Source organism: Artemia franciscana, chromosome 14 (assembly GCF_032884065.1).
Source record: "Artemia franciscana chromosome 14, ASM3288406v1, whole genome shotgun sequence".
Taxonomy (NCBI): Eukaryota; Metazoa; Arthropoda; class Branchiopoda; order Anostraca; family Artemiidae; genus Artemia; species Artemia franciscana.
Window position 1 is genome coordinate 31,572,497 of NC_088876.1, and position 21,378 is coordinate 31,593,874.

The 21,378-nt window shown below is 35.7% G+C and overlaps 1 protein-coding gene across 2 annotated transcripts in view; it reads left to right on the plus strand.

Moving 5' to 3' along the window:
* LOC136035581 (importin-9-like) overlaps nt 1–19,873 on the plus strand; it is a 123,034-nt gene extending 103,161 nt beyond the window's left edge. The window contains exons 16-19 of one of the 2 annotated variants that reach the window (XM_065717454.1): nt 494–641; nt 5,179–5,453; nt 8,830–8,973; nt 19,611–19,873. In XM_065717454.1, the coding sequence (XP_065573526.1) occupies nt 494–641; nt 5,179–5,453; nt 8,830–8,973; nt 19,611–19,810 (767 nt within the window). In that variant the 3' untranslated portion in view covers nt 19,811–19,873. The remainder of the gene's footprint in view (nt 1–493; nt 642–5,178; nt 5,454–8,829; nt 8,974–19,610) is intronic. The other variant, XM_065717455.1, reaches the window with a different exon arrangement.
* Nucleotides 19,874–21,378: the final 1,505 nt, after the last annotated feature.

Below are 21,378 nucleotides of genomic sequence, written 5' to 3' on the forward strand. Positions count from 1 at the left end.
AGGGGGATCTGTAGGGTAAACCTTTATATTTAAGCGACAATACAGCTTTTGGAAACCCAAAATATTAAACATTATATAATCCAAGAATGGATTTGTGAAAGAAAAGAAAAAAAATGACTTAAAAAGCATATTTTTTGTGTGTTGAACTTATTCAGCACGTTTATTTATTCAGTTCATTACTGAAAGTATGAAAGATATCAAATGTTGTTGTATAAAGTGCATTGAAGTATTGTTACCTTGTAAGGTGTTGCAAAAATAAAATATATGAACGGGCTTATAACCTTCGCAATTGAGAATTAGCCACTGAAAAACGCATAATTTATTTGTATCATATTACCTTGGGGAGAGTTATGAGTACTTTAATCGGCGTAAATAATCCAATAGCCACCAAGCAAATTTTTTGCTTATTTTATAAAGCCGTGATCACTGTTTTCCTGGAATTAAGGTAACGAGCCTAATGGAACTACTAATGTAAGTTCAAGCTTTTTTTTAGCTCCTCCGTTTTTGCTTGGTGAATGTATCTGGGCTGCTGGGCAACTAGCTGATATTCTGCCTGAAGATTTAAAACGTCGTGTTATAAAGGCATCTGTTGAAGCATTACATCTAAATCAGCACCACGTAATGAAAGTCTGCGGAATAAGGTAAATTCACCCATCTTTTTTGTAGTTATTATCACGGTTAGGGTACATCAAATACAATATTTTTAATATAAGATAAGATAAAGTGTATTTGAAAAAAAAAACGCCACGTAAGCAAAAATGCACAAATAATATAATATTACAAAGAAAACGGATAAATCAATCACGTAGATGAAACACTACAATTAACGAATTAGCTTACACTTCGTTTTAATTAACACATTTTCAACGTACCTCGCTGTTCTAAGAAAAACTATGAAGTCATACTTTTTAAGGGATATGGAAGTATAAACTCAAATTTCCGAAATGTACCTCCCCTGATCGTAGAAAGTCCCTGGTACCGATTCAAACAATGCACCAAATCATTCGCCTCATCTTTGCAAAGCGGATAAGTACGAGGTTTGGTCAAAGAGTATCCGACTGTAATGTCTTGTATGTAAACAAATGAAGTTAAGGAGGCATGATTTGATGCACGTATGGAGCCAGTTCCAATGGGTATTTATTAATTTTACCTTAGCTTCAGAAGCTCCCATTCGCACGCAGACTGTCGATGAGTGAAGAAATGGAAGTATGTACCATCAAATTCCGTTTTTGACAAAATTACAGAAAAGGGAGAACAAAGGTCCCGCATTGAATTTTGTGTAAAGCTTTGTGATTCCCAAGTGGAGACAACCTGGAAGATCCACCAGGCCTTTGGAGAAAAATCAGTGGAAACCACTCAGATATTGGAGTCATACAACCACTTCAAAGATGGCTGCACATCAAAAGTGACTGAAGCACGTTCTAACAGACCCTCTCAACATCCAAGAATGAGAATTTTATTGACCAAGTTCCCTGATGATGCAGGCAGGAACAATGGATCAAGATCAGAGAAATTGTAAACGAAGTGACCTTGAATATTGGTTAGCTTCATTCCATTTTGACTGAGGATTTGAGCCTCGGGAGAATCTCAGAAAAGTTTGTGCCAAAGCTGCGAACCATCGAGTAAAAACATCTCCTATCGCACTGGGCATATTAGGCACTGTAAATTGTGAATCCAATTTTTTTAATACAGTGATCACTGGCGATGAAACCTGGGTTTATTGGTACGACCCTGAAATCAATTTGTTGTCTGAAGTAATGTCAAAGTCAGTGTTCTTTGACTCCAATAACGCGGTTCATCACGAGTACGCTCTACACGTCACAGTCATCAACAACCAATCATACCAAGTTGTTTTGGATCGCCTTTGTGAGGCTGTAAGACGCAAACAGCTGGACCTATGGACAGCGGGCAATTAACTGTTCCATCACGAGAATGCACCCGTCCATGCTTCACATTTGATACAACGTTTCATGACCAAATACAACACACCTTTGCTTCTTCGGGCTCCCTACTTTCCTGCCGTGGCTTTATGTGACCTTTGGCATTCCCCAAGCTGAAAATACCCAATGAAAGAGATCAGATTTTATTCCAAAGAAGACATCTCAAATGAGCAATTCCAATGATGCTTCCCACAATGGCAGAACCATTTGGAAAAGTGAGTTGCAGCCCAAGGGAATATTTTGAAGTAAACTAGAGTAACAATATTGTATCTGGTGAATAGTTTTTTTTTTTAATATCTTAAGTTTTAATTATTTTTAACAAAGCTCGCATGCTTGTCTTCTTTAAAACTTCTATTATTTGCGACCTTTTTAAATTTTCCTCTAATTGGAAGGCGATTAGACCTAAGCTGCATTGAATAAGTGAGAAATTTAGCTGGCAAACTCAGCTTAAGGTAGAACTCTTGCCCATAAACTATCTTAACAACCCTGTAAAATTTTAACATTTCCAAGTTCTTTACCTCCTCACTCCATTTCTAGATCATCTGATTTTCTTGCATGTTTCTTTCTCATTTTTCTAGTATGAATTTAAATCCATTTGTCCTCTACCTTTCCAAACAAAAGAAAACTCAAAGGTATGGATGTGAAAAAAGTAAAAATGAAACCAAAAGGTATCATCAAAGGTAAAAATGAAAGGTATGCATGTTTGACCTTTACTTTCCGAACAGACAAAGGGCATTCAGGTGAGCCTTTCAGAGAAATATGATTGAAACTTTTAAAGGAGCTTAATCGATCCAAAATTAAAAGTTCTGGTGTGGTTTTTAAGAGTAAAAAGAGATTAAAGATTAAAGGGCAAGTAGCCTCCTCCCAAGCCCATTCATTTTACAAACACATCCAGTCAGAATTTTGAGACAGTCGTTTTGTTCACCATAGTAGAACGGTTCAGCGACTATGTCTCTAGAGATATCCAATATGTGAACTCGCCACAATTATACAAGTGGCCCATTATGCTTTAAAACTAAATGTTGCTTTAAAATCAAATTAAAAGGCAGTGTGTATGGTCGCCAATGAGAAACATCAGCAATTTATCGTAAACGACCCGGGGTATTTAGTTGAAACTTTCGGGCTAGTACTATTATTGCTTCTGCTCGTACAATTCTAATAAATCAAAAGAGTGCAAGTGTATCCAGGTAGTCAAAGAGCATAGATAGAATCTTTTGGAAACGGTATTAAGTCTTATTTCAGGACAAACTCAGAAGGTATAAAATTCAACTAAACAATACTATCTGTGATAGGATTAAAAATTGTTGAATAAATTTCTCCAACATACAAATGGCAAGTGAAACTATGGATTCTTATAGAAAAAAAAATACTATTAATTTCTTCCATGAAAACGACTATATCAATAAAAACCGAACAAAAACTAATTTTAAAAACCTTTTCCACTAAACAAGTTTTTCAAAGAAAAGTAAAGAGCTCTACTGACCGATTCCAGCTCAAAACAAGCAAAATTTAACATGAGTAGGGCTTAAAACCCCCATCCCTTCTCAAGACCAGAATATAATTTGCACTTTACTGAAAATAAAAGACATTTCAAATCTTTCCATTTTTTAATTTAATAAATGAAAAATTAATAAAATTGAAAGAAATAAATGCTGTATGTATGTTAAACTGACAATCCAAGGTCATATATTTTTTTTCAGTAAAGTACAAATTATGTTCTGTCTTGAGAAGGGATGGGGTTATTAGTCCTACTCATGTTAATTTTTGCTCATTTTGAGTTTGAAACGGTCATTTATTGCAATTTCTGTTCGTTTTGAGTTTAATTTATCTATTAATGGTAGTTTGTGGTAGTTTTACGCTTGGAAGAGTATTTGACTTCATTTCTGATCATTTTTGGCTTATTGGAGTTCTTTACTTTTCTTTAAAAAACTTGTTTGTAGAAAAAGTTTTTGAAATTAATGTTATATAAAAAGGGCACTAGAACTTCGGAATTCTGCTTAATAATCCTCCTCCCAATATTCTACGACAGCTTGATCTATGGGGTCAGCCTGACAAACACCAATTACAAAAAAAAAAAAACACAAAAATTACTCTATTTTGCGTTTTTGTTTATGTCAAGTGACTTGTATCCTTTGCTCGGGAAGTTTTTTTTTCAAATTATCAGATACAAGGTGGGCATGACACCTCAGGGATATTCTCTCTTTTATTATTAGAGAAATTTCTGATAAAAGTGTAAACGAGCTGAGGCATACTTTTACTTTCAAACAATTTTATTCCTTATTCTGCAAATAAGGTAAAACCATTTTTATGTATAAATTCTTCTTTTTTAAGCTTTTTTAACCTTTTGCAAGTCGTATCTGAAATTTAAGTTTCATGTATTTGTCAAAAAACATTTTATTAATTTAAATGAAATCCAATTTGTCTACTCCCAACATTCATAATTTTGTTAATAATAATCACCAATAAAAATTATTCTAATCTAAAAATACACCTCGTAGCTAAGAAATTTGATAAATGGCAAAAATACCGTTGGAAGTAGTCCCAACCCTTTTTTCTCAAAATTCCTCTTTAGGTCAAAGTTGAGTTTTCTCGGGGTTTTTTCCTGGTCCCAAAAGAATGAAATAGGGTGCCCTTATTCGTTGTTATGATTATTTTACTTTTATTTTGATATTACTAATATAATCATGTCTTTCTGTACTTTCTTTTTCTGCTTTCAAAAATGTGGTTAAATTCTCTCTACGATTGAGTTTTTTAAAAGTATTTTGTAAGCTCCTATTTATCGCTCACTCTATTTTAGGTTCCCCACTTTTCAACATTTCCAACTGTAAATAAGTTGTTATAAATGATTATAAATGTGAAAAGATGGAAACTGGCTGAGATACTTCTTCATACTATTAAGGGGCACTGACTTAGACTTTATTTAATCATCTATTCTGACACTGATATATTCTCCCAATAACTTTTTTTTAGTAGTCTCTTTAAAATTTCAGTAAACCTAACAATAAAAAAGCAGAATCGTCACATATCAAACAAGGCCAAAATAGCATTATATTGGGTTATAATTGAGGTTGAGGTGCAAAATAGCATTGTAATTAGAACCCTCTTCCTGCCAGGTGAAACTTGTTTGCATTTAGGAATGTACACAAAAGTGAATGTCAAGTACAGTACAATTTTCGTTGTAATATCTTTATCTTTCGAATAATTCATAGGATTTTATTGTAATATCTCTCTATTTCAGAACAATATATGACCTATGTCAACACCTTGAAGATAGAAAACAAATTGCCGAAATATTGCCATATCTACCAACATTAATGAACACTCTAGTTGGTATAGCTAACCAGTATCCCGAAGGGGAATTCCTCCATCTGGTCTTAGAAGTATTTCCAAGATTGATGGTACTCGATCAAGCATTCACTGCAGCAAGCGCTCCAAATTTCCTACCTTTTCTTCGAGATGTGTTTGCTGCGAAAACTGAAGGTTACGAAAACGGTTACATCTACCGCAGATCAGGTCTTGATCATAAAAACGTGCAATGTAGAAATAGGCTTTTGCTTTCTACCAGATTATGTTGATACCTGACAACCTATTCTGGTGGACATCGTGATTACAAAAATTCAGGCCTTTGTAGTATTGGTTCTTAGTACAAGAAAGACACCAGCTTATAGTTCTAACCAGGTTCGGTTGAGATCTAACAGCCGCCTCTGTTAGATGTCCTGGGGACGAATATTTAGATACCTTCTGTGTTCTTTCCTCACAGGTGGGATAAATCTAGAATCCCAAAAGGCACAAGGGGAACACCAGCTCCAACTCAATAGAAATGTTAGAACAGATCTTACAATCCCCTTCTTATAGACGCTCTGATAACAAGCATGTAGGAAGCATATCCCTCTCTCAAAGTTCGTTTTTGGGACCTTTTAGACTTATGACTTTGGTGCTACCTATCTCGGTTAACATGATATAGATTAATCCTGCTTGCTCTTCTATTAGACGTCCTAATAGCACAAATCTAATGGCCTCCTTTCCTTGCAGAGGGCAGATTGTGCCCTCTGAGATTGGACAATCTCTTCTTGTAAATGCACTGATGGCAAGATCTAAATCCAGATCCTGCCATTGTCAACCCATGATTCACATTGAAAATTGTAAAAGTTATCGAAATCAAAAATATGAACAATCCCCCAAAATTAGGATGCCAGGATTTCGTCATCAACTCTCACGGAATTATTTTATGAAGACTAGAAGAGGTGGATATTATCTATCTTAAGCCACCGGGGGGATAATCCTCTATTCATTGCAACCCCGACACAATCCCTAAGGTGTTGAACTCCAAAACTAGGACAGTTGCACCTAGTTTTAGTTTTTGCTCCATAGTGAGGAAATCTGTTTTTGTTCTTAGGGTCTACTAGGAACCAGAAGCTGTTCTTGAGGAGGGCCAAAAGGGGCACTAATCTTCGTGTTATAAATGTTAAGTTTGTTAAAATTTTGTATTTTTTTAGGAGGAATACGAATTTTGTATTTTGAGAAGGAATTTTTCTGTTTCGTTTCAAGATATCCAAATTGAAAAAAAAAAATGTTTTAATCTCTATCTCTTACCATTTTAAGCTATACTAATTTCCAATAAGGGAAGGATCATTCACCCTGATTTTGAGATGCTTCTTCAAACTCGTCAGTGTTATTTTTTTGAACGTTATGTTTTAAATTATATGTTTTCTGGGAAGTAAATTTATCCAGAAGAGGTATTGGAAATCTCCTTTTCAAAAGTTACGATTCTTTAAACTTAGAAAATTAACTTAGAAACCATTTAAAACTGTTAAAAAGGCTCAGTATATTACTACAATTTTCAAATATTTAGAACTTTCTGTTGGAGTATTTTTCTATTGAAAACTAAGTTTCGTGTTTCATGCAGAACTAACATTTTATGGGATTTAACCGTTGGAAATATTTAAATTTGCAGATAGACCTCGTAGTAAGACCAGGTGCTTTCCTTCTTACCCGAAAAAACAAAAATAAAAAAAAAATGAATAAGAAACTACCAATAACTGTTCCTGTCAATCACGAAAATCTGAAAAGCAAAACATTTGATCATCCTTTCTTTCTATTTGGTCTCATGCTATATTTTTTTATTGCTGGTATTTGTAATTTCTCGGCATGTGACATCGGCTCTTCTATCCTTGTAAAATAAGAGCCATGAACATCAATTTTCCTTTCTTTAAAATAAGTCCCGTTCTCTCGTCTCCCTCCCTGAAATATTTGAAATAGGGATGTTTGATACCCCCTAATCTGCCTTGCCGCGTCTTCCATTCGCCAGTGAATATTTTTCTTTTAGAAACAACTGCTTCGTAATTAAAGTATAAAACCCGATAAAAATTTCAGTTCTCACATCCTTTGTAAAACATACCACCCTTTTCAGCCATCGGAGCTGATTTGTCTTTTGTATTTGGATGCAACATAAGTTAGCTTCAGATTGGTTTTAAATTGGATTTTTAAAGCTTTATTTGAAGATCACAACTAGTTTTGAAAGCTATTAGCAAAGTCCACATTTATAAATCACATAATTGATTAAACTAACAAAAGAAATAATTAAATAGTAATATTAAAACTTAAAATGAACAGAAAGTATTCCGGAAACGAAAGGGATCTTCATTTGGACAGGTCAAAAACAGAAAAAAAAGTTTTCGTTTTTAATTTTCTCAACAATTCCTTTTCCCTTAGCAAGAATTCGATTGTAGGTTTGTTTTCTGTTTTATCTGACGGGTATTTGTAAGTTAAGTTCAACCTGACCTATGAATAAGACTTGAAATATGAATTCAGGCATGATCATTTAGTGAAGATTTGTATTCCGTCTTCACCAGAGATGGATTCAAAATCTCGTAGGGAGGGGAAATTTGGATGAACTTTTTTTCTTTATTTTTCTCGAGAGATCAGTTAAATTGAATTTTGAAAGGGATTTTAGGAATATATTCAAGTAGAAGTGTTCTTATTTTAAATTTGATTTCTATTAAATTATGTTTGTTTTTTCTTTGAATTGCTTGGAACCAAGTCACGAACGGACAAGAACGGTAGTTAGGGCGTGCTGGACACTGCCTTTTTGTGAAGTTTTTACCCAGCAAAGCTCGGTCCCCTGATATTAAAACGTAAGACGAGGAGAAATAATTTCCTATAATGATTAGAACTTAAAACGTTTCCTGAATAACGAATAGCTAGTCAACCTTCGTTTTTTGTTGTTTCTTTTTACTGAAAAACCAGGCAAAGAAGAGAGTGAGTGTTTATTGCTAAAATTATGATTTTTGTACACAAAATGAGCCATGTCATAATATTCCCTGGGACTGTTTATTCTTACATAAGTTTTTTTTTCTATCATTATTATTATTTCGTGCTACCTTCAGTTTTATCGTTTATGGAATCCCAAGTCATTTATTATATGGAGCCCAGAATTATGATACTGTTTTTCAGCTTATGCACTTATTGGGGATGCCAATTGGAGGAGAAATTTCATCCCTAGAGTTTAAAAAATACTTTTCTTTATTTATCTTCGGAAAAAACGCTAAATCAAGAAAAATAAGAGGACATTTTTTTTCTTGTTTGAATGTGGTTATGGGGGATACACATTTCCAAAACAGGGGGGGGGGGATTCGCCGTTCACCATTGAGTTGTCTAAAATTCACTTCATCAAGATAAGCTTGTTCCCTGGTATTGTAACGAGGTGTAAATGAGAGTGAAATCTGTACCCAAGCCAATGAGAGGTTCAATTTACTGCTTGAAACCACCATTTCTTTTGGTTAAAGTTACGCTTATATAGTTGAGTACGCTGTAACCAAGTGTATTTCAATGCTCAAAATAGATACGCCTGAACTGGATAAGAAATATAGAACCTTTTTTTGCTTTTTAGATCGGACTATAATTGCCCGTATTGAAGAGATAATTAAAAAACTGGTGAAAATACCCGAGGTTCTAGCTAATATACAGACAATCCCGTTTCCTGCTTTAGTTCAACTACTTCAAGTTCGATCAAGTACAAATGGAAATTTAAAAGGTACGTAAATTGCTTTTTTCTTTCTCTTTCTCTCTTTCTTCCTCTTTTTTTTGAATATATTAAAAAGGCTTGTTATAATATCATTCGCTGATAAATTTAGCTATGGTTTTTTCTCCTCTTTTTCTAAAAATGAATTAATGGTGCATTCATCGTACATATTTTTTTTAAATTAACTCTTTTGTTAACATCGTCATAAAAAGATTTTTCAATTCATTTTATTCTGAAAATCAAAGAAAAACATTTGTGGATCTAAATGTATGATACTATTGTAGAGAAGCTTAACTAAAGATTTATATTCTTTAAATTCTTTCAAATATGGTAGTGAATATGGTGATATACCATAGTGAAATACGGTATGAAAGTACTTATAGGGGAGTCAAGGGGCTTGGGCTCCCAAAATTCCCAAATAAACTTTTTTTAAGAGTTTAATGTCTTGTTCTCAGCAGTCCCCTTGATTTTTTGTTTGATAGTTCGATAATATTTTGGAAGTAACGCACTCCAATAAAATTTCTCTTTTTATAGATCTTTTATATCTGTCTAGGTCTAGATTCTTCACTTTTAAGATATTTCTCACTATCTTAGCCAAGAATTGTCATTCTTTCGGTAATTCCATCCCTTTGCTCGAGTCTCTGACAAGTCTTATTTCATATTTATGGTGATTACATTTGATCAGGTTGAAAGCTGCGTAAGCTTCGTTGCTTGTATTTGACTTGACAAGAATCAATGTTATTATTAAAAAAAAAACGTGCAATATATATTGTAAGGTATTTTAATGGTGAAACAAAACTGTCCACAATCTCTTTGTTATTTTTTTAAGCATTGCGTGCAGTTGGTGAAGATGGTGCTTTGACTCCTACCGTTCCAGTTGTTAAGTCAAGGGTAGTACTTATTTGGCTAATCTCGTTCCTTGCAAAATTAATCCAATCAAGGGGATTATTGATGAATGGCCATTTTTATCGCAACTTTATGTATCATTTTCCTTTTTTCACGTTTTTAAACACCCGGTAAAGATTGAACATTAAGGATGAAACAGATTAGCCCTATTGCATTAACGCTCGTTGCGATCAGTTTTCTATAGGGTGTAGGCGTATAAACGTTGTCAACTACGTTAGCCAACATGAAGAGAGAGAGAGAGAGAGAGAGAGAGAGAGAGAAAGAGAGAGAGAGAGAGAGAGAGAGAGAGAGAGAGAGAGAGAGAGAGAGAGAGAGAGATTATTTCCTTTGTAGCTTTATGAAATAAATCTACTGATTTTCCAACTGGTCTGTTTTCCTCAAATTCTAAACTCAGAGTTTTTTTTTATTCGTCTGTTTTTATGACGATCATCGAATAGAAGAGTTTTTTTGCGTTTTGACAGTACAAATGACTTGACTGGCCTAGGTCTTGCAAAGTAGATTATTAAACTCTGCTTATAGTTTGGATTAGACACGAACAAGCTGGTTGGAATTAGCTTTAATGAAGGTAGTAGCATGTCTGGTTTAAACAATAGTATTGCAGACAGTTGAATGTGTTGGGACAGCTGCCTTACTACCAAGACGCCAACGTTGGTGATTCTCCTCTTCAGACACTTCTCTTTTTACAAAGACTTTGTCTCTTCGACATATCTAGGGCAGCTATGTAAAGAACTGGATATGAAATTTCTTAACTACTAAGGTACAGCATTTCAAATCCAATTTCTGTTCCCTCGTTTTATTGTTGATGTTGTATTAGCTGAGCTTGTGACAGAGCTAATAAATATGAGCAGTTCTGTTCCTTCTAGACTAGCCTCCTTGCGGAGCTAACTGTCTAACAAGACAAATAGAGATCTTTAGGCGAATCTCCTCATCCCAATAAAGCTTCTGAAACTCTTGGTGCTCGCAACTGCAACTTTTTTCTAACTGTATATTCACTCTTGATTTGTATTCTTTGTGGTAACAGACTGTAACTAAGGAGCAACTTGGCTCAATAGCAGTGGCGGATCCAAGTGAGGGGGAGCGGGGCGCGCGCACCCCCTCAAGAGGCTGTGGATTTGTGGTTGGGAACGTTTGTTCTGGTTTGGGTTGGGACGAAAGTTATTTTCTTGTAATTGGTTTTAATAAGTTTTTAATTATGAAGATTGCTTCTTTTTGCAAACAAATTTGAAACAAGGTTTTATTCACTTTGTGCGGGCTTTGTTAGATTTTACTAATATTGCATACCGCCAAAAAGTATTTAATTAAATTTAGGTTTATCAAGGGAATCCGTGCGTATCAAACAGTTCGTGGTAACGAACTGTAGGAAGGAGCGACCCGGCTCAATAGTAACAGAAACTCTAAAAAATGGAATTATGAAGATTGCTTCTTTTTGAAAACAAGTTTGAAACAAGGTTTTAGTCACTTTGTTCGGGCTTTGTTAGATTCTACTAATATTGCATACCGCCAAAAAGTATTTAATTAAATTTAGGTTTATCAAGGAAACCCGTGCGTATCAAACAGTTCGTGGTAACGAACTGTAGTAAGGAGCGACCCGGCTCAATAGTAAAAGAAACTAAAAAATGGAATTTTGATACCAATAGTTACATCAGAAGAATCGCATTTTAATGCTGATTTTAAATATACAAGTTTCATCAAAGAAGTTTCATCGAGATCAGTTATACCCATCAAAAGTTGCGAGCCTGAGAAAATTTGCCTCAGTTTAGAAAATAGGGGGAAACATCCCCTAAAAGTCATACAATCTTAACGAAAATCACACCATCAGATTCAGCGTATCAGAGAACCTTGTTGTAGAAGTTCCAAGCTCCTATCTGCAAAAATGTGGAATTTTGCATTTTTTGCCAGAAGACAGATCACGGATGCGTGTTTATTTGTTTTCTTGTTTTTTTGTTTGTTTTTTTCCCAGGGGTGATCGTATCGACTGAGTGGTCCTAGAATCCTGCGAGAGGGCTCATTCTAACGGAAATTAAAAGTTCTAGTGTTCTTTTTAAGTGGCCAAAAAAATTCGGGGCACCTAGGCCCCCTCCCACGCTCATTTTTTCCCCAAAGTCACCAGATCAAACTTCTGAGATAGCCATGTTATTCACCATAGTCGGAAAATCTAATAACTATGTCTTTAGGGACGACTTACTCCACCGCAGTCCCCGTGGGAGGGGCTGCAAGTTGAAAACTTTGACCTGTGTTTACATATAGTAATGGTTACTGGGAAGTGTACAGACGTTTTCAGGGGGATTTTTTTGGTTTAGGGGGGAGATTTGAGGGGGTGGGTTTACATGGGAGGATATTTCCATGGAGAGACTTCTCATGGTAAAAGAGAGTTTCAATGAAGGGGGCGCAGGATTTTCTAGCTTTATTTGAAAAAACAATGAAAAATAAATATGATAAGTTGTTTCTACTGAAAGTAAGGAGCAGCATTAAAACTTTAAACGAACAAAAATTATTACGCATATGAGGGGTTTATCTCCTCGTTATACCTCACTCTTTCCGCTAAAGTATTTTTAGTAATTTCAACTATTTATTCAATTCAATTCATTCAAATAAAAAAAAAAAAATATATATAACACCAATAATAATAAGGATCCTGGAAGCGAGCTTGTTGAGGACCATAACCACAAAAAATTGAAAATGAAAAAAAGAGAAAAAATAAAGCAAAAAAAACATGGGTAATTAAAGGAAATTGAATAAGAATTTAGAGAGTTATAATATCAAAATTTTAGTACATTGTTATACAGCGTGTGAAAACTTGTGGATAGCTCGACACTGGAGGGTATTATATTCCATTGAAGTATAGATTTATAAATGGGGGATCGCTGGGTGGAACTAGAGACACACTTAGGGACAATGAAGGAACGGTTGGATGAACGGTGACAGAGGCCTTCAGAATTATTAATATTAAAATAAGATAATAATTGAGGAGGAAGACTTTTATGGTGACCGGAGTATGCAAGGTATAGATTTAATTTTTGATGATTTGTTCAAAAGGAGTAATACCAAAATCGGAGTACAAGTCCTGGGTGGGATATACTCGGGGCAGCCGAAAAACTGCTTTGATGGCACGGTTTTCGGCAGATTTTAATTTATTGGTAACTGAAGGAAAAGTGTTGCCCCAAACAGATCCACAGTATGAGATATATGGGTAAATAAAAGAGTAATAAATGGTGACAAGGATACAGAAGAAAATAATTCGCACGATTAATCATACTTACCTGTCGCAAAATTATGGCTATGATGTAGGACACATTTGTTGCAAATGATAGGGAGGAGTCTATGTGGACACCAAGAAACTTAGCAACTTCGACCTGCGGGAGGAGATTGGTAGAATATTTTAGGCCAAGTGCTTGCTGAGCTTCATTTTTTTTTGTAAGGGGTTCGAAATAATACCACCTGACTTTTCTTGATGTTAATGGTCATGCAGTTAACTAGACACCACTCCTGTACTCTATTCAGAAGGGTTTGAGTAGAGGCGACGACGGATGGTAAATTAGGACCGGTGATGAAAAAGTTGCTATCGTCAGCAAAAAGTACTGTGTGCACTGATGGACTAAGGTCCGTAACCAAATCATTAATATAAAGGAGAAAAAGTATTGGACCAAGAACAGAGCCCTGTGGGACGCCCCTCCGGACAGGTAGAGGATGTGAAGTCACCCCACCTAGACTCACACTCTGTACTCTACCAGAGAGATAAGAGCCAAACCATGAGAAAGGAACTCCACCAATCCCTGAGTTGTTGAGTTTACTTAATAAAACACTGTGATCAACCATATCAAAGGCCTTAGAAAAATCCGGAAATAAGCCCAATACAGTATTTTTAAGGTCAAGTTGGGAACGTATAAACTGTGTGGCGCCTATTAGTGCATGAGCAGTTGAAAATTTGGAACGGAAGCCATATTGATGAGGAGAAATCAACGAATCTGAAGAATGAATCCCAAATAAAAAGGGAGAAAGACGTCGGAATATAATTCTCTCGAGCACTTTAGATATAACTGGGAGAAGTGAGACTGGACGATAATTACTTATCTCAGACGGATCGCCTTTTTTATGAATCGGGATAACAATTGCTGATTTAAATATTTCTGGGAAGACTCCATTGATCATAAGACAGGTTTGCTATGTGCACAATGGGTTCACAAACATAGGAAGATACTTTGCTAAGAAGCTTATTACTTATGCAAAAGAAGTCAGGTGTACTACTATTAGAGAGACATTTGATAACTTGAAGCACCTCTTTACGATCAGTTGGAGAGAAAACATGGATCCAGGATTCTTGCTAGGTTGTACTGACTGGGAGAAGGAACAGGAGTTAGCATTTGGAATATTAGTGAAATAATTATCAAAAGCATCCGGTACTGAACTTGGGTCAATTAATCTGCCACTGATGTCCTTAAGATTAAGAGGTACAGATCTTGAATTCCTTTTTTTTGAAAGAATTTCATTTATCGTGGACCAAATTTTTTGAAGTTCCCTTTGTAATGCGAGATTTTTGATTAATAATAATTTTTTTTGCTTCCCGGACAAGTTTGGTATATAAGTTTTAGCATTTTTTATAATTAGTCAGGTCAGTAACGTTACTGGTTTTGCAAGCTAACTTACTACTACTACTACTACTAATAACTCACTGCAGCACCAAGCCGCCTGAGGCCAACAGAGCTACGCACGCTCCTCCTCCAACCTAATCTATTTAAAGCCTCCCTCTTTACACCCTCCCAGGAAGTTCCCATTTCCTTTAAATCCTTATTTATGACATCCTCCCAACCCAGACAAGGACGACCTGCTTTCCGTGTAGCCCCAGACGGTTGGCCAAAAAGGACAATCTTCGGTAATCTGTCATCCTTCATCCGTAGAACGTGGCCTAGCCATCTCAACCTTTCTTTCATTATAGCCCCAGAAAGCGGGATTGAACCACACTTTTCGTACAACCTACTGTTTGAAATACGGTCAGTCAGCCGGGTACCCAGAACAATCCGTAGGCAATTTCTCTGGAAAACATCTAGTAAATTTTCATCTGCTTTTCGGAGTGTCCATGCTTCAGAGCCATATTTGACCACTGTCATCACTGTAGCTTCCAATATTCTAATCTTGGTTTGTAGGCTTATCTTTCTATTCTTCCAAACTTTTTTTAACTGTGAAAAAACACCCTGAGCTTTAGCTATTCTACTTTTAACATCTTCACTGCTCCCACCATCTTTACTAATAATACTACCAAGGTAACTGAAGCTCCTAACCTGATCAATCTTTTCGTTACCTAAGGTCACCTGTTCATCTTCACTTATTCCTAACCTTAGTGACTTAGTCTTCTTAACATTAATTTTCAAGCCTATTTTAGCACCCTGAACTCGTAAAACCTCTAAAAATTCATTCATTTTGCTCACACTTTCATCTAATATGCTTAGATCATCAGCATAATCTAAGTCCAGGAGCGTTCTTCCTCCCCATTTGATTCCATGGTCTCCAATTGCCTTTCCTGTGCTCCTTAAGACGAAGTCCATCAAAATGATCCATATAAAGGGGGATAGAACACAACCCTGCTTAACTCCTGATTTAATACAAAACCAGTTGCTAACCTCATTTCCTACCTTAACCGCAGCAGTATTATTCTCGTACATAGCGCAAATCACTTTACTGTATTTTTCTGGTATACCATATAACGATAAGACCTTTGTTAACGCTGTTCTATCAACAGAATCGAAAGCTTGCTCATAATCGATAAAACTAAGGACCAAAGGTGTTTGACAACGCTAACTTTACAACGCAAGCTAACTTATATAGGTCATTATTTCGGTATGAAGAGATTATCAGGCTATTAGACATCCAGGGTTGTATATGGGTAGTTTTTCGGTTTGATTTACGAACTGGAAAGGTTGAACTGATAAGCTCACTCAGTCCCTGTGTAAAACCATTTGTGGCTGAGCCTTGGACCAGTCGAAGGATTTCAAACGATCCGTGAACCTGTTCATATTCACAGTATTATATATTCTATTGTACGTAGGGGTATTAGTTCTAAAGGGTTGAGTAGCTCGTAGGGAGGGTAGGGAGAGATAGATTGGAAAGTTATCTGACAGGTCAGAAAATATTCTTTTGGAGGACAGGTGGTTTCCTAGGGAAGTGGATACAAAAATGTTGTCAATTACAGTAGCTGTAGCCCTCACAGGATCAACTGTAGTAGGAAAAAGGATTATGGGAAGGAGACCACTTAAGGTGAATGTTTCAAAGAAGGTATCACAATCATTATTATTAATAACATTTAGTAAATTACAATTGAAGTCCCCAAAAACTATTGCCTTCTTTTGTGGTAAATTAATAAAACTAGAAAAATCATCAAACAGATTACAAAAGAAAGGGGTCGGAAATGAGGGGGGCTTATAAAATAATGAAAAAATAAAGAATTTTCGTCAACACTTATGTTTACGATTATTGAATAAATGCATCTATTATTTATAGCTTGCGAGAATAAGGATTCACAGTCTAATAGCCTAGTGAATTTCAGACTTGACCGGATGTAAAGAGAAATGCCGCCAGAGGACTTGGTTAATTTTCTTTCAATATGAATAGCTTGAAATCCAGGGAGGGAAAATTCATTCTTATCATCATTTTCTGAAAGCCACGTTTCCGTTATTCCAATTACGTCGAAAGGGCAGTAACTATTAATTAAAATTAAGTCTTTAAAATTAGCCCACTTATACCGTATACTTCTGATGTTAAAGCAAATTACATTAAGTTTGGTCTCTTCCATTAGCTTAGGTTTCACATTTTTCACAAAATCAAAAGTGTCGAGATATTCACAGTTAATTTGGTTTAAAGGGCTATCGGGGCCGGTGGGCAAATTATTTTTGTCATCGTAAGGGGCCGGTGGGCAAATTATTTTTGTCATCGTAATAGTTTAAAACAACATTATTACACAGTGATAAATTCGTGAGAAACGTAAAATCTTGTACAGTACACTTTTAAACATCCATTGTGGTCTGAGTTTCATCATCTCCTTGATTAGAATATTGGAAATCTTCTTCAGCCGACGAAATATCATTGGTGGTAATTTTGGACTGGGATGGAAAGTTTGCCGTTTTTTTCTTAGATTTCTTGCCTTTGACTAGGGCAGTGGCATCGACTACCGTCTTTGGGGTTGTGGCAATTTCAGAGCCTGCATTAATTTGATTTGCAGTTGAGTCTACAGGCTTAACTAGCTTTGATGTGGAATCTATGTCCTTTTTCATGGAGGATAATTGAGCCATAGCTGTTTCTAATATGTCATCATCTAGGAGTTTAATGATAGCTTTCTTCTTGATGATATTTTTTGTTTCCTCAGCTTCATTACTAACCTCAATTAAGTGACTGACTGTGAGATAAGTTGCAAGCCTTTGCCATTCTTGGCTACTTTTAGATGAATCTTTTGGAGGGCAGGATGTTGAAGTAAACTTAGGTAAGGAATCGGGGGACTGACTAGAACCTTGAGTATGAACATTATTTGTCACTTTTGGAAATGATACTGTCTTTGCATCTACTACAGAAATCGTTGCTTGGCTTCTACTGGGTCGATGGGGTGTGGGATGCCAAGGGATTCTTGCAGCTGCAACTGATTAGGGTAGGTTCATTTCATCAGATGTTCTAAGGATTACAACTCGCTTTTGGTGAGCTGGGCAAGATTGTTTTTGGAGGGCTGTGTGTCCCTTACGGTTACAATTTCTGCAGAATGGGTCTGACTCAGGGCATTCACTAATTGCGTGGCCTGTTTTCCCACACTTAAGGCAAGACGGATGGGACTGTTTGTATGTGTTTTTTGCCGTGGCCGTGGGCCAGACAAGTGGAGCATTCTAGGGGCTTGGGCTTATAAATCTTGTAAAAAAGGGACATCCGTTCAAGAATATTTCTCCACTTAGCTCAGCTTTGCAGGAAATGAGGATTGAGCGGCTAGGGTGAAGAAAACGTTCTTTGTTTAAACTTAGCCTTATAGCAGTTGAAGGATTGATGAGAAGGCCTGAAGAATCTGTTAGTTCAGTTTGTATTTTCTCCACTTTTACACTGGTATCAACACCATACAGCACATACTTGTGTAACTTTTCCACATCTTTTTTTGTGGCTAAAATTTTTGAGCCATCAAGAATTATTTCTTTGGATTTTGACAGGACATGGTCTGCCGCCTGAGAAGACGTAAAGTAAATATCAATTGACTTCCTGCTTGAAAACAAGCTCAAAATTTACCTTGGTGATCAGAAAGACAGCTTTCCTAGTTTGCATTATTCGATCTTTTGAAAAGCGTTGGTCATTGGTTTTCTTGATTGAGACAGTATAATAATTGGGGTGATCGTTAGCACTAGTTTCTGGGACACTTGAAGAGAAGGATTGCACTATCGTTGGTGCAGATTCACAAACTGTTAATCAGTCTTAATCACAGTTCTTAATCAGCGATAACACCAATATATTCAATTATACACTAATAATAACTTACTTTGTATGAAGTGAGTAATCCCTCACAATTAAGTCCGCAAGTTAATTGCGCAATCTAACACAATACAGTACAAAAAGTAATCCGATTAGGTTCATAAGCTAGTTCCTTTTAGTTCAGATACTAAACTCATACTAAGTTCAGATACTAAACTCATACTGTTCAGATACTAAACTCATACTGCATATTATTCTACGGCCTTTGTGATTCAGAGGTCATTCTTAAGGAATTGGGACACAATCTAAGCTTTAGTGTAAAGAGCGAGGTATCGACGAGGGTTTAACCCCCTCATATACGCAATAAAAATATACGAATATAGAAGTTCGTTGCGTAAGTTAATTCGTAAGTTAGGCATATTTCTTACCAATGAAAACGTATGTAAAAAATGAAAAGTTCTAGTTGCTTTTTTAAGTAATCAAAAACTTGGAGGGCAACTAGGCCTCCTCCTTCGCTTCTTTTTTCTCAAAATCTTCCAATTAATTGCAATTGTTTAATATGCAAATTTTTTTCTAATTATTTATATGCGGAGAGCCAAGATCAAAACATGCATTAATTCAAAAACGTCCAGAAATTAAATGAAAAAAAACAAGTTTTTTTTAGCTGAAAGTAAGGAGCGACATTAAAACTTAAAACGAACAGAAATTACTTCGTATATGACAGGGGCTGCCTCCTCATCAACGCCCCGCTCTTTACGCTAAAGTTTTCTACTGTTTTAAAAAGCAGAGTTAAGAGAAAGAGTCAAACTTTAGCGTAAAGAGCGAGGGGTTGAGGAGGAAGCAGCCCCTTTAATATACGAAGTAATTTCTGTTCGTTTTGAGTTTTAATGTCGCTCCTTACTTTCAGCTAAAAAAATTTTATTTTTTTTATTTAATCTGATTCAAGGATTAGCAAGATTAGAGTTCTTCAGTTTGGGTAATTGAACTTGTTATTATGTCCTTTTTTAGCAGAATAGTATTAAACAAGCTAAAAGGGGGACTATGACAGTAATATATTTGCTTGCTGAAAAGTTTCTCGACTTCTGGTAACTTTTAGGTGGTGCCCCAAACGAAAATCCTAAATGTACAACTAGATGGGCTACGAGTTAACTACTGAAACAGACAAAAATATGAGTTATTTAAGAAAACTTGTTAAGCACGTCTAGGTTGTCGGTAGTTTTAAGCCCACCTAAGGTCTCCCTGCATATGCCCCTAAGTTAGCCAGATTATGTTTGAATACTTTTTAAAAAAATGTATAATCAGCTTCTTTATTCAAGCTGGCCTAGGTAATGTTTTTCGAATGCTGAAAATTATTGTACGAGCGTCGACTTCCCCTCTTGGCGAAGAACTCCTGCAGCCACTGCCCTTGGTTTTGCGTGTTTTAGACGAAACTATTCATACCTTAGGTGAAAATGGAAAAACACTGAACATCACAACTATAAAGGTAATAAAAGAGTTTCTTGTTCAATGTTTCTGATACATCTATATATATAAAAATAAGTTGTCTGTGTGTTATGTTTGTCGAGTGACGTCATGTCATCATGTCGTCATGAAGTTAGTTGTCGTCATGTTTGTTATGACGATGACGTCATTAAAGGTATTTAAGAAAATCCAAGTTGTCTGTCCGTCTGTCTGTCTGTCGAGTGACGTCATTATATGACGTCTGAATTATTTCATCATATACCAATTAAAAAAACGAATGTATTCAAGCCGAAGTAGCCGAGCTGGTAAAGCGTTATGTTCCAGGTTCCAGGTCCGAGAGGTTCCAGGTTCGAACCTTGGCTTTAGCATTAATAAAAAAGAAGAAAAAAAAACTAAAAAAAGGTAAAAAGTACAAAAAACACTAAAAAAAATATTAAAAAAACTTAAAAACTAAAAAAACTAAAAAAAATAAAAAAAGGTAAAAAACTAAAAATTAAAAAAGAAAAAACTAAACAAAAATAAAAAAAGTTAAAAACTACAAAAAAGAAAAAAAAACTAAAAACGAATAAAAAAACTAAAAAACTAAAATCCGAAAAAGAAAAAAAACTAAAAAAATGAAAAAAACTGAAAAATAAAGGAGAAAAAGAAAACTAAAAACCGGGACACAGGGAATGTAAATGACGACCGGGACACTCAAAGAGAAATTACAGACTGGGACACTGCGACACAAATAACGACCGGGAGATATAAATGACGACCGGGACACTCAAAGATAAATTACAGACCGGGACACCGGGACACAAATGACGACCGGGACACAGGGAATATAAATGACGACCGGGACGCTGAAAGAGAAATTACAGACTGGAACACTGGGACACAAATGACGACCGGGATACTGGGAATATAAATGACGACCGGGACACAGGGACACAACTACAAGGGGGATGCAGGGGGCACAGGGGGATATATAAATGACGACGGGGACACAGGGAATGTTCGATTAGCAATCACCATCAACAAAGCTCAAGGGAAATCATTAGAATAATCAGGTATAGGTCTGAATACGGATTGTTTTTCCCATGGACAATTTTATGTTGCACGTTCAAGAGTCGGTAAACCTGACAATCTATTTATATGCACAGACAATAGGACATCGAAGAATATTGTATATTCGCAAGTTTTACGTAGTTAAAAACATATATTTATATATCTTTCTATATTCACAGGTGGGACACAGGGACACAACTACAATGGCGCGTAACTAATATGGCGCGTAACGACTTACGCGTGCGGGAGGGCTTGGGGGGGGGCGCGAAGCGCCTCCCCAACAGCTATTATATATATATATATATATATATATATATATATATATATATATATATATATATATATATATATATATATATATATATATATATATATATATATATATATATATATATATATATATATATATGATATGATATGAAAAGAGTTTTAGGGTAGGGCCTAGGTTGTCTTCAACCACTTTCGACTTATAAAAAATGACCAGTATTCTCAATTTCTGATAAAATGATCATCCCCCAAGTTTTTACGATCATTATGGGGAGGTCGTTAATGAGGAAGAGGCAGCCCACCGTC